At 39.8% G+C, this 14,507-nt stretch overlaps 1 protein-coding gene across 1 annotated transcript; it reads left to right on the forward strand.

Moving 5' to 3' along the window:
* The first annotated feature begins 585 nt into the window (after positions 1–585).
* On the forward strand, positions 586–4,175 carry avpr1aa (arginine vasopressin receptor 1Aa). Its single transcript, XM_042496564.2, has 2 exons — positions 586–1,634; positions 2,428–4,175. The coding sequence occupies exons 1-2, from the start codon at positions 686–688 to the stop codon at positions 2,706–2,708; spliced, it is 1,230 nt and encodes a 409-aa protein (XP_042352498.2). The 5' UTR covers positions 586–685; the 3' UTR covers positions 2,709–4,175.
* The last annotated feature ends 10,332 nt before the right edge of the window (positions 4,176–14,507 follow it).

Genomic DNA, 14,507 nt, shown 5'->3' on the forward strand with positions numbered 1-14,507 from the left:
AAAGCGCTTCAAATTTATAATCTGCTTATTTTACCTGTTTGTTCCACCTTGGAATTTTGTAATTATGATTTATATAACTATTTAATGTAAGCAAAACTGGTTATTAAACATTATAAGTGGGAAGAACTGTGGTGATGTGGAGGGTACACCATGGGGAAGGGCTTGGCTTCGCACTGTAAAAAATACTTAGCCATCATAATACGGGTGAAAATCAAGGGGAAAAAAACATTACGAAAAACAAATATTACTGCCCAATCATTTTGTTTTGTTACATATTTTGATTTAATAAGGCTCTAATTTCAGTGCATTTTTGAGAAAATGCGTCTTCCAAATCGATTGATTTGCACTGGAAGCATGAAACTCAAATTATAGTCCTCAACTGTAATATTCCTTATTCCTGTGGTGCCTTGCAGGACGCACATATCCTGTTTGAGGAAAAACGTTTGTTTAGGAGTTATCATTAAACCAAATAACTTTTAAGGTGTTTTATTTTTTGCAGTGTATCCGCTTTACGCACACGCTGTCTGAAATTTGATTCGCGTTTAAAAAGCCCCGGCACTAGCCACAAGTCAGAAAGCAGTGGCTTCCCCTCTGTGAGCATCAGGTAGCGCCATATACGGATTGGAGAGGCACCTCGCAGCCCCTCTGGCACTGCATCTGCTAGGGCGCACAGAGGGGCAGTGCCATGCACACTCCTGACTATGCGCTGTTCCTGAGCGGAGGGAACCAGTCTCTGGTCTTCAGTCCCTCTAATGACCTAACGATGGAAACGTCTGGGAACAACACAGTCCACGCGAACGGATCCGATCCGTTTGCGCGAAACGAGGAGGTTGCCCAGATCGAGATAATGGTCCTGAGCATTACCTTCGTGGTCGCTGTGATTGGGAACGTGAGTGTCCTGCTGGCAATGTACAACACTAAGAAGAAGATGTCACGGATGCACCTTTTCATCAAACACCTCAGCCTGGCTGACCTGGTGGTCGCCTTCTTCCAGGTGCTGCCGCAGCTCTGCTGGGAGATCACCTTCCGCTTCTACGGTCCGGACTTTCTCTGCAGGATAGTCAAGCACCTCCAAGTGATGGGGATGTTTGCGTCCACTTACATGATGGTGATGATGACCGTGGACCGCTACATCGCCATCTGCCACCCGCTGAAAACCCTCCAGCAGCCCACCCAGCGCTCCTACATCATGATCGTCTCCACGTGGATGTGCAGCCTGGTGTTCAGCACTCCTCAGTACTTCATCTTTTCCCTGAGCGAGATCAAAAACGGCTCGGACGTCTACGACTGCTGGGCGCACTTTATCGAGCCGTGGGGTGCCAAGGCGTACATCACCTGGATAACGGTGGGCATCTTCCTCGTGCCCGTGGTTATTCTCATGATGTGCTACGGTTTCATCTGCCACAGCATATGGAAAAATATCAAATACAAGAAGAGGAAAACGACCGCTGGTGTTGCGAAAAAAAATGGACTGATTGGGAAAAATTCAGTAAGCAGCATAACAACGATATCAAGAGCCAAACTGAGGACTGTAAAAATGACTTTTGTGATCGTTTTGGCGTACATTGTTTGCTGGGCGCCGTTTTTTACTGTGCAGATGTGGTCCGTGTGGGATGAAAACTTCCAGTGGGCTGGTGAGTGCTGAAGAAATTAAACTGGAAATGTCGCTTAATTTAAAACTCTTGCCGCTTTTCGAATTATGTGACATATTGCCAAAAACAGAAAACCCCGGAGAAAGCTCTTAGTCACCGTGCGCAAACAAAATTCCAGGGGCGCACAGCCATTACGCACGGATTTGTTTGGCACACAATACTACAAACACGCGTAAATAGAGTATGAATGAAAAGAAAACGACAAAAATAAAAATATTTAGCGTGATTATTGTTTACAAGCCATGTAATTTATACGAAACAACCGGATGCAGCACTCTGAGCCTTTAGAATTAAAATTTCACTGCAGAAACGGTCTTATTAAAAAGTTAATTAGCTAAGAAATGCCTAATATCTTTATTTAAAGTCTTCTATTTGTTTTCAGAATCTCTGCATCATCCACTGTGAGATCCTAGAAATGCCAACAATCTTAACTTCATACCAAGTTTTAAATTCTCTTTAAAATATTCATCTTGAAACATAAATACTTATATCAGGTGATAAAGTTACATTGGGTTGGTTCTTTTAATGAACTTTCCTGGGACAGAGTCAACATGTGTAGCAGACAGATTACTGCAGTAATATCGAGGAAATGAGTCTTGCTCCAAAAAAGTCTTACACAAAATTTGATTTGTATCAGAAACTTTCTCTTTTTTAAAGAAAAGTATGGTTTTACATTTCAGCACCAGATGAATTGACTTAGACAGGCATTTCTGCAGCCTGGTCTGGACCAGATGTTTTGCGGATTAATCATCCTTTTCCTCTCTCTGTTCTCCAGATTCTGAGAACACAGCAGTGACTCTGTCTGCGCTCCTTGCCAGTCTCAACAGCTGCTGTAACCCGTGGATATACATGATCTTCAGCGGCCACCTCTTGCAGGATTTTGTTCACTGCTTCTCCTGCTGCCACAGAGTGAACACTGACTTTAAGAAGGAGGACTCGGACAGCAGCCTCCGCAGAACAACGCTGCTGACTAAGATGACCAATCGGAGCCCTACGGGCAGCTCAAGCAACTGGAGAGAGCTGGACTCTCCCAAAGCCTCCATTCAGGCAGAGTAAACACACAGCCAGGCAACTTTGTTTACTGTTGTGGGGAGGAAGACATGTTTGCGAGTGGCACCGAGGTACACAAACAATATCAACTCATTTTAACTTTGGGCATGACTGACAGTGACTAAAATGCCTCACAAATTCAAAAATCATGAAGCAAATCAAGCTTTTTGCAACAAGGACAGAACATACAGATGCATTACTTGGTTCCTCTTGCTGGATTCTGCACGCAAATATTGTTTTTCACATAACTTCAGCAAAATATTAGACAAACTTTAGGAAAGGAGATGAAATTGGAAATTGAAGTTTTGTTTCTAATTTATCATGCGTTTATATCTCTGTGATTCTATGTAAAAGCCTTAGATGCTGAAAATTATGGGGGTTTTTTTGTTGTTGTTGATGTAATTAGTTGTAATATCTGAACACCTTACAGCCCCAAGTTTTGTAGTCAAGAGTCCTAATGTGATTTCATTTACTACTTTTACTTACTTACTTTACTTTTAAGAGAAAACCGATTTTCAGGAATACTGATGCTTTTACTGGTGGTTAGGTTTCCCTGCTGTGCTGCTGAACACCCTTTCCTGTTTGAGTGTTCACAAAGACAAAACTTACACAGCAGCCAGGAGGTGTATGGTGGTAAAAACGACTCTTCCAGACCGCACGTCTCTAAGTAACCGTGGCAGTCACCTCATCCTTTGTGTTTGGTTTTCCATTTTGTTGTTTTTTCAGAACCACAATTTAGTGGCTCGTGTAAAAAGGAAAAAAAAAGAAAGAAAAGAAAAAGAAAACTTTGCTTTGACCAGTCACATAAGAGAAATAACGTATGTGGGTTTTAGGCAACAACTATTAATCAGGTCATTGTGCGCGTCCACATTTTCCTAATTAGAATATATTGCAGCAGTGTTCTTTGTGTGGGTCCCTAAAGACTGGCTTCAATTTCTGTTCAGCAGAGGCAGATGGGATCCCCTTGAAATTAGCTGGATATTCACCTACACACACGCAGACACACACGCACAGAGTGCAGGGGATGTTTTGATTAAGTGAGACTGACCACAGTTGGAGGAGTCTACCAACAGACCCCTCCCATGGCTTTCACAAAATGTTGTGGAGAAGCTCACACATTCCACACACTCTGCGTCAACACACTTCCTGATTTTTTTCAGACATCCTGCACCACTGGGGGGTCTTTTTTTTGGCTTCATTTGCACTCCAGACTCCTGCATATTAATGGGATCTGCAGCACCACAATGGTTGTCAGACCACCATGGGAATGTGTATGTTATGATGTATCAAGAAATTTCTATCTGGCTGTATAGTATTTGTACATAAAAGGCACTAAAATATCTGTATATAGGAATAATATATGTAAATCTGTTCCACGAAAATTCTTGTCTGTAATGGTTTGTGTAAATTGAGAACAATCTAAATATACTATAAATGTATATTAAAAAATACACAATGATGCACTGAATGCTACACTGGCTTTGTGTCCTTTTTTCACAACCGTGGCCCGGACGCTTTGTTTGTCCTTTACGCAGTTGCTACACAACCAAAGAAATCTCTGGTGTTATTTTTGCTGAAAATTGAGCAATTTTGAATTTGTGTCTGAAGCCAACCTAAGCATGGATAACGTGCCAAGCTCTGGGGTTATGCAACGTTACATGACCTTTCAGCTGAAAATAATGTGAGAAAGCAGTTCTGTTAATAAGAGGCTTGCAGTCAATGCGAGGCTATAGCCATGGAGTCAACACTATAAAAGTGCCCATTAATAGCATGAAGTCAACAAATTGCCCAGTCCACAGTAGCTTTGAGCAAATCCCAGTAGTTACTGCGATGTGAAATAAGGTATAGTGACAGCGTTGTGAGAGTGCACTACAACGGTTCATTTTTTATGCAGATGGGAAGTGTGAATTTGATGTGAAGTCATTAATATATTGGGGGTATTTTGAGCTTATTTAACACATCCTCACCAATATATACTATAATTACTGCCTTGACTCAACGAGCTGACCACAAATATATGATCAGATAATATATTAGCGTGTAGAGCTGTTGATTGTAAATCTTCCTGTGACTCTGAAGCCAAAACAGACAGAGAGAGATATCTGAAAACAAAGGCAAACAAAACCAAATTTGCATGGATGCATACCATTTTCATGAGAAAATACATTTGTTTTTGTTATTTGGTTGATCTGCCGTTCATTAGACTCCATCAGGAGAGAAACATCATTTCATTTTTATTATATGATAATAGTGCTGCCTAATTTAGGTAATCCCATTATTCTGTTTTCACTGAAATAAAAAAGGGTCACACCTCATGAAATCATAATTGTGTAATGGGATAATGCAGTGCAGCATCGACCAGTAACTCATCTTTATTGCATCATTAAATTAGTTGAACATTATAATGTGTAATTACACCAGCCTGTTTGCATTATTCTGTAAATGCATGATGTCCTGAAGAGTAACTAAAGCCTCCCAACCCTGTTGATCCTCTGTGGTTCAGTTTATCTCTGACCATACAAACTCATAACACAAGGGTCTGATGGTCATGTCACAGGGGAGGGGACGTTCTTCAGGAAATAAAGTAAGCCCTTCAAATAAGGTAGAGAAAATTAAGGCCCACTATAAAGGATGGAGGTGGACATTGTAAGCAATAAAAAGGAGAATAAACCAAGCATCAGGCAATCCCAGTGGGTATCAACAGGGATTATGCAGCTCTGAGCTCTACTTAAGGCAGTATGGAGAGAGTACCGCTATAGCTCTGATGGACATGTCTCAAGTTCCCTGTCCAGCACTTGCACTGCCTCTCATTAGACATGCCAATCATTAGTAGCATGCCTTTGAAAGGCTGCCCATGCTAAAATGATCTGGGCTATGGCCATCAGTCAATGTCTAGACTGAGCAAATTCTTTAGGAGGCAGTGATTGAGTTTCTCCAGAGAGTTTAAGAAACTAAGACTGCAATTAACGGCGCCAGAAAACAGACAAATCTTATTATAACGGGTCGTAAAACAAAGAGCACTGTAATAAAAGAGGTATTTTGTACCAAATCTGACTTCTCTGCTCATCAAAATAAACACATGCCTTCCATTCAATTCATTTCAGTGTCCAAAGTATAACAGCTCTGTGACAAACTGTGATTGATCCTGCTTCATCTTTGCTTTCTTTTGCACTTGGATATATTTTCATTTCGTGATGACAACGAAGAACGAAAAAAAATCAATCGGAAAATCTATATGTTCTCTTGTTCATACGTTCTGAGCTGCTAGTGAGATGAAAGCAGAAAGAAAAGATGAATGGGTCCAACTGGGGCTTGAAAAGAGCAATAGCAACAAAGACCTTCATATCCTCTGCAGCCCTTTGTGTGTTCCATCAATACCTCAGGAAACTAGAATTATCGCCTCGCGGTTGGTTGCCCCCGCCAACTAGTCACGTTGCAGTTTACATCCACATCCAGACTTATAGATGCATTTAAGACCTTGAGGGAATTTAATAAAAAACATTATTAAACAACACACAAGTGTATTTTTTTATATTAACATGCATGATTCCAGTGAGAAACATGCTGTCGTCACTTAGAAACTATTTTTATAGAGGAGGAGAGATGGCTGATAGAGAGCTTTGTCAAATGGTCAATCACCTAAGGCTCAATATAAGGAAAAAAGTATGTATAATGTATCTAAATAACTGCCTTACTAAATCAATGACATAACATTGATTGGTTACCTGCCTGTGTTTGTTTTTCATAAAATTCAAAAAGACGTTGAATTATAGGGGCCCATTAACATGCTGCATTTTTTGCGCCCTCAAATTGATTGTACCAACACAGAAGGTGCTGTGAAATGGATTACATAATGGTGAGCATGAAATGTGGTAAAATTACATGTTTTCAACAAGAAAACAATGTTAATGCAAAGTCTATTAGGATCAGTCGAAGTTTGGTTCAGCTTGGAGAACAAAAAAACACTTGGTTAAGTTTAGAGGAAGATCGTGGTTTCCAGTTAAAAGAACTATGCTGGACATAAGTGATGTAAGTATTTTGGTAGTTAATGTTCATGTTTATTAAGTCATATCTACGCTGATTTTTGGTTTCACACGGGATGCAAACAGAGGTCTCCTGGTTTAAAGTCCATGTCCTTCATTTGACTTTCTCACTCTTTTTGCCTAATTCGTGTGTCCCTCCACGATAAAAGATCCTCATAGACTTTGCTATGTTTGTTTTGTTTTTGTGTTGCCAGCATGAAATTTTAAGACATTTTGTGCGTGCCAACATGGAATGCATTGTTAAGTGTTTGTGATCATTTCCCGTATTTCAATGAGACTGAGCTGGAATTCTTGAGTAATTGCCAAAAATATCTTTTGTGAGGTCACAGTGACTTTGACCTGTAACCATTAAAATGTAATCATTCATGCTTGGGTTTAAGAGGACGTTTGCGCAAATTTGAAGAAATTCAACTCAAGGTATAGGAGTCATAGTGTGCATGAAAATGGGATGGACATAAGGATGGACAGATAACCCAAAAACAAGGCCTCCTGACAAGGCTGTTGCCGGAGCGGAGGCATAAACACACTGACAGCAGGAAGTTAAAGGTTAAACAAAGAACAGAAGATGTGAGCTCCATATGAAGGTCATCGTTTCTTGTCACACTCTTGAAGACAGTCTCTCAGGCATGAAACACAACTTCAAGCATCCGTTTGCTGTTTCTTGGTAAACTCCTTTCACCCTCCAAGTGGTTTAGAAGTAGCTCTAAGAACGTCATCGCTCAAAGAAAACAAGTATAGCCCCCAGAGTTGGATGCAAGATCGCCTAATGGCACTCTTTCCTGTGTCGATCAGAAAGAAACATTTTGACCAAGCATTGTGTGGGTCTAATGCCAAGAAGATTCATGCTTCCTTTCTTAGTGAATAAACAGCTTCCACCAAGATTCCCGAGCAGGAAACAAGTCCTGTTTTCTGCCTATCTGGGCAATTGTGTCCACAGCTGGCTTTCCTCCACCTGACACCCTGGCCTTTCCTCAACCCACACCAACACTCTTGTTGGCTGGCCAGCATAAACGAAACAGGCTAAAAAAAACAGTCAGACAAATGTTTACAATGATGTTATTCTGACAGAAATGTTGAGTCTTAGCACAGCAGTTTTACATTTTTTTTGGCTGAACCAGATTGTTGGTCAGTGGTGACCCAGTGAGCCAGATAAGTTGGTAATTAGTGGATGAGAAAGTGAAAAAGTTTCTAATACAGGAAGTTCTCTCAGCGCTCTGATCAGAGGTTCAGATGAGACGAGGCATCCATTACACGCAGCCTCCGCCTTCCTGCTCCATTGTTCTCCTTCCACTGTCTTTGGAAAAATCACACAGTTCTATTTACTATTGTGCTGTGTTATCACTCTCAAGAGGCCATTCATTTCCCACAAACAAGCAAGTCTAAACATGCCGGTACACAAAATCTGGAACTCCATCAAACGTTGTTGTTCGAACTTGTCACGTAATGGCAGTGTGAAGAAGGCTGATACAGATAGTATCTAGAAAATTATCCACAAAATTAGTTTGGGGTTGCATACCGCCCCCCGCTCCTGAAGAAATGAACAGCTTGTCCTTGTCCCTGCTTTTTTTTTTATATATAACATTTGTTTATCCAGAGGTTAAACTTTTTTTCCCATTTAAATACATTGTCATCAAAACTATTTTGCTCGCAGGATCTGTGTACAGTTGTTTGTCTATTGTCAACTTCCTCGCTCAAGAAGTCAGCATATTCCTCGGGTCAGCTCAATGTCAATAAGTTATTATTTCCTACTAGCAAAGGGTGTTTTTTTCCCAGTACTTGTAGATAAGCTCCTCAAAAGGGGAACCGGAGGAACATGAAACCTAATTAAGATCATGACTATAACATGGGTGACATTTATCTACACTAATATTTCAGCAGAAGAACAACAGAATTATTTACTGTGTAAATTTAAAAAAGAAAGATAAATGAAATAAATAAAGAGGCAAGCCCTTGATCTTAAACATTAAAACACAAATAAAATAGTTAAAATTAAGAAGTGGGTATGAAAAGACAAATATCTGTCAAACCCCTTACTATAATGGCCATTGAGTAACCAGTATTGAACATGTTTGCATCTTAGTAAGTGGACCTCGAGTTAAGATTGGTTTGTCAAACTACTACTCCCTGGGTCAACCATAAACTTTCACACACACTGTTCACACTGTTCCTGCCTGCATGTACAAATGACTTATATTTTCAACAAATCCATTTGGCATTCATAAATATTCCACTCACTCTGGAGCCCTGGCTTGGACAGCAATCAATAACTTGAATGATTGCCTATGTAAAAAAGGTTTCTTGTTATTGCTTCTTTTTTTAAGTTAAATAGGCCACACTACGAGTACAAACACAATGAGGATTTTCTCATGTTAAATGTTCACATGTTCGATAGTTTCTTATTTTCATTTATTGATTTATTTAAAACAGGGACAGTCTACAATAGATGTACTGAACCAGGTGTAGTGCATAGCTAATTTGAATCTGTTGATCCTGGTCCTAACATTTGTGAAATTCCAATGTTTTGTTGCCGTTACTGAAAATGCAGTTTTAGCAAATTTTGTTGACTGATGTTTAATTTAACAATCTCACCTCACTGATCTAGTTTACATGCATGACAGCATGCTATCATTTGCATAATATCAATGTCAGCATTCAGTTCAAGGTGAACATACATGTATGGTTCAACAACGTGGTTTATGCATTAGAGGAACCATTATTACTGCATGTTTTATGTATTATGTTCACTTTTTTGCCAAACACTGTGACAGTTGTTTGGCCAGCTAGTTTGGCCGACTTGAAGTATGTTTTCACCAAATTTTTTATGGTTTAACTAGTCATACAAGCTTGTGATTTTTACTCAAGCTGGTTTATCCACTGAAGTTCCTGTAATATTGAAACCAAATCAATGTCCTTGAGTATGGAGAAATAAAAGTGTGGTGAGGGGAAAGTATGAAAAGCAAAGGGCATAAGTCAGTTAAGTCTTCTGTCATGAGATATGCATAAAGATAAATATGAGTGGCACACCCAGCTAAGCCATTAAAGACCAGCAAGAACTAAGTCAGGACCATCTTACATCTACTAAAACTGGCTACCAACATAAACTGTTTTTTGTTGGCCATGCCATTCAGGGTAAAATCATTCCATAAATAGTATCCAGAGGAAAAGATTTATAGTTAATTCATTAATTAGGTGCATCGGAGATAAAATATAAATAAATGGAAAGTTTGTCTAAAATGCATGATGTTACAATGGGTTTTAGAAATTCACACTAATGATTTTTTTTCCAAATGTTTCCATAATTTCTAAACTGATCACAAACGTGGATTACCACAACCACCTGGAAGCACTGACAATTATAAAGCAGCAGCGAACAATGAATGAAGGCCTGAATTACAGCACACAAGTTAAAGGAGGTGATGGGATCATACCCACCCAGAAATTTTGTCTCCTGGTCTCATACGTCTGTTAGCATATACAACCTTTTGGTCTCTTTTCTTGAAGAGGCATAAAGGTCACGTGGAGATTTTTCTCATGAATATGTTCTTTGATGTGATATAGGTTCACAGTCTGACAGGTGATAGACTTGCTCTGTGAACATCCAGAACAGGTGGAAATCAAAGACAGCCAGGAAGGTGAGATAACAGGCTGTTGGACATGTTATCTACTGCATTCAGCCTCTGATGTCTCATTATGTCTGTCTACAGAACGTACACAACACTAAATGCATGAAAACCACCATAGGTAACATGATATCCTAAGAAATGGCATGTAATCACGTTCTGATGCTAAAAGTTTTTCAGTATAGGCCTATATATATATTGCTCTGTATTTATTCTAAACGCATGTGTTTATTTTGCATGCATACATTTAGACTAAAAAGCTTTATTATCTGAGATACAAGAGACTGAAACTCACACACAACCACTAAAACACCAAAACAGTATGTGATGCCTTCACAGTGCAGTTGTTGCCTAGAAACCAGTCGCAGGTTAAACTGGCTACGTGGACTATGATTGATGAAATGTCACAGCAATAGTCCTCACTGCTCATGCCCACAGGTCAGAGAAAACTCGACCCAGCTCTCTGATTATCACAGCCTTATTTGTGAACAGAAGTGTCACTAGCTGAGAGAGATGAGGTGTTGCTCCAGATGCCTTCCTGCCCAGTTAGTGCTGCATGCTGCAGCATCTGACAGGCAAGCTGCTGCCTTCAGAGAAATGTCTTCTCTGGGATTTATCAGGATTTATCATCTGTCGGCTATGCTGTGAATGTCAAGTCCAAAGATACACTGTGTTGCGCCCAAAGAGAACATTTCTTTTTTAAATCAAAACAACTTTAAAATCTAGAAGGACACTCAGAGAGCGCAGATCTCAGCTAAAGGCAAATCTTGAAATGTCATTCAGAGCACTAATATGGCAGCAAAAAACCATTTGCTATTTAAAGATATATTGGAGTAACGGCATCCTGAGCAGAGAATGAGGACACGCTTCTTGTGTGTTCTAATCCGAGCGTCACTGTGAGCTAACCCCTGTCAGTCAGTCCGCACTGTTGCTATTACTATGCAGCCTTCCATTTACCTCAGAAGTCAGAGGTCGGAGTTGGAAATGACACCATACTGGGGTTGACTGCATACCAGCACAGCATGTCGGGAAACCAAGATGCTGTTAGCATTACTAGTTAATAATTGCACATACAAATACCACAAATACCATAACAACATGTTCTTGGATAGGACTGAGTGTAATGAGACACTAACAAGACAGAATTAATTAACAGTATATTACTGCTGCTTTCATGTCTGTTGAGCCATATTGGATTTGGCGGTCGAGTTTGTGGGGTTCCTTCTTTCCGAGTCCAAAATCCAACTTCTGGGGTTGTTGCAGTTGAAATTTCCAACTGGGAACCCAGAAAGTTCGACTTGCCAGTGCAAATGGAGCACACCATTAGCACTGTACTGCTAGCTGGCACCGACAGCTGTTTGCTTATGATGTCTGCGGTGATAGCTGTATGCATATATTGCAAGTTTGACAATAGTGCAAAATATTTTTTTGTATCCACCCAATAATTAGAGCCAACTCTGAAAGAAGAAGCCTCCTTGGTCCATTCTACACCCTTCCACCACGTTTCATTAAAATTGGACCACTCATTTTTCCGTAATCCTGGTGACAAATAAACACACAGATGCACGCACAGCATCGAAAACATGACCGCAAAGATAATGAGCGACTGTCATAACTGGCAGAGACTTAGTTAATAAATATACTTTGTTACTGTATTCTTATTGCCACGCAACATAGTTGGTGAAAATTGTTTTGGTACAGCATGATAGTTCAGTTCCAGTGCAAAGAGCAAGAGAAGAGACAAAGAAACAAGACACCATTAACCAGTGATACTTAATTTATGACCAGATAAGGTGGCCCACCAACCATTTCCAAAGTCACAATTAAAATAAATCCATTCACCCTGGGGAATTTTTTTTTTTCTACTCTGAATGTAAATAAGGTGCATTAGTGCATAGAAAGCACTAACATCTGACAGAAGTCAAGGCTAAACCAAAATGTCCTCAAACCTTAGAAACACCACTGCATCATGGATGGATTCCTGAATGGGCTGACTTAGCACAGACCTAAGGGCCTTCACCGAGAAAATGTCACTCAAATTAACAGGAACTCACCACAAAGAGAAAAGAAACTGCAAAGAGACACAAAATAACTACACTGAGACACAAAAAACAGCAATAAAAGAGGGCCTTTTTTCATATCCATGTCCAGGGGCCCATTGTCACATAATCCACCAGTGCCCTGCCTACACCTGAGCTGTGCTGGTCTGCTGTGACTAGATTTGCCTCTTGGCAAAGATAAGTAAAGACAGCAAATGTTGAAAGGTTATATTCACTTATTATATATACACTACTGATAAATATTATTAATGTTGTTTAGTAACTGGCCCTTGGCCTGACATTTTTCTTAAGTGCCCCCCAGGCAAAACAAGTTGAGTATCCCTGCCATAAACCATTACATCAGTGCACACAAAAAAGAATGAATGTGTTCAAATATATACATTGAAGAAAGTATGGTTCAGTTCTCCTGCATATCATGTATTGGCAAATAGTACATTAGCTGATGTACAAGTTCAATTTGAGTTAAGTCCAGGGTCTGCAGATCAGTGCAGGTCAGTATATTGTGGGGGGCTGTCAGGGGGAGTTATTGTTCTGACTGCTGAGAGAAAGAAGCTGTATTTTGAATTGGGGAATACTTATTAATATAGACCTCTAGCGCCTTCCGGAGGGGAGAACCTGGAGGAAAAGGTGGTCTGGGTGAGAGGAGTCGCTTGTTATTTTAGCTGCTGAGACCCAGGTGTTTCTTTATAAACAGGTTTCTTTTTGGGGGGGCAATGTTACAGCCAACTGTGTTGGATGCTTAAGCAACAATGTACTCTTGTTTCGTTTTAGAGTGACTGTCTGAGCTGCCATTCCAGACAGTGAAAAGAAAATGTGATTGATTGGCCCAGGATGTCATGTGTCACGTAGTTACCGTTCTTTTAATTATTTACTTTATGCTAATCATGAAAACTAAAGCAGCTGTGATTTCATCATGTTAATGGCCTATATAAAGCCACTTAAACTTACATTACAAAGTCAACATTGTTGCACATCAGATAGAGTAAAAGCCTTCAGTAGGTCATTTTAAATGAACAGGATTTTGTCTTCTGAATGTATTTTAATGAAAAATCTATCTTGGCCTTGTTGCAGAAGCTCATTGAAATTCACAAGGTTTTGACTAAATTAATATTCTGTTACTGTTCCATTATACAAGGCAGTATACAGGCATTAATGTTCCAGCTCTCCATTTACCGTGAAGGCTACAGAGTGCAGTTCCTGCTCAGTATGCATTGATCTGTGCCCATGTTGGGGCTATTTCCAGTGTTATTATGTCCTATGATGATGGTGTGTGTGCCAATGAGGCATGTGAAGGAACAGAAATGATCAAAGTGGCACAGGGCTCTTACAAATGGATTCACAGGGAAATAATTCAGTGGATGCAGCCTATATTGGACATTTTAAAAGCTTTCTAAAAATTAACTTAGAATTGTCAACCTGATGACTTTTTGATGAGAATGCACATTTGAATGATATCACACTAAAATATGAATTCCAAATTTATCCTCTGCTTTCCTTTGACTGTTACTGAATATTGTACCAACGCCTGAAACGGTTTGACACTAAACGATGGTTTTCACAACATTGCTATGAGCTTCCACTGAATTTCCAATAAACACTCAACTGATTTCACATATTTGCGAATTTCTTTCACTTGCAGCTTTCTTATAATGGCTCACTATCCTTGTTCAAGCAACTATCATGATGAAAGTTGCGAGAACACATTATTTTAGCCATATTTTTTGATGAGGCAAGTAGTGTTGCAACTCTGCTCCTACACACATTACATTTTGTCTAAAATTGAAAAAGCAGTAGCAAGAGTCAAAAAAGGACCATCATTCAGTTAATTTAGATATAGACCTGGAATAGATGAAAAATCTTTTGTTTTTGGCAACATGGAGCCATGGATAGATTAAAAGTCTGAGTCCTTGCCACAACGCCTTTGCTGCATGTCCTCCCCTCTTTCTCTCCCCTTTTCATGCTTGACCTACAAAGAAAAGGGCAAAAACTACCTCAAACAGATGCACAACGACTACAAAACTATGCGCAAAAACAACAAAAGAGGCAAAACCATAACAAATTCAATGCGTCTTGCTCCTTTGT

Source organism: Plectropomus leopardus, chromosome 7 (genome assembly GCF_026936395.1).
Source record: "Plectropomus leopardus strain MGB_pleo_1.0 chromosome 7, ASM2693639v1, whole genome shotgun sequence".
Lineage (NCBI taxonomy): Eukaryota > Metazoa > Chordata > Actinopteri > Perciformes > Serranidae > Plectropomus > Plectropomus leopardus.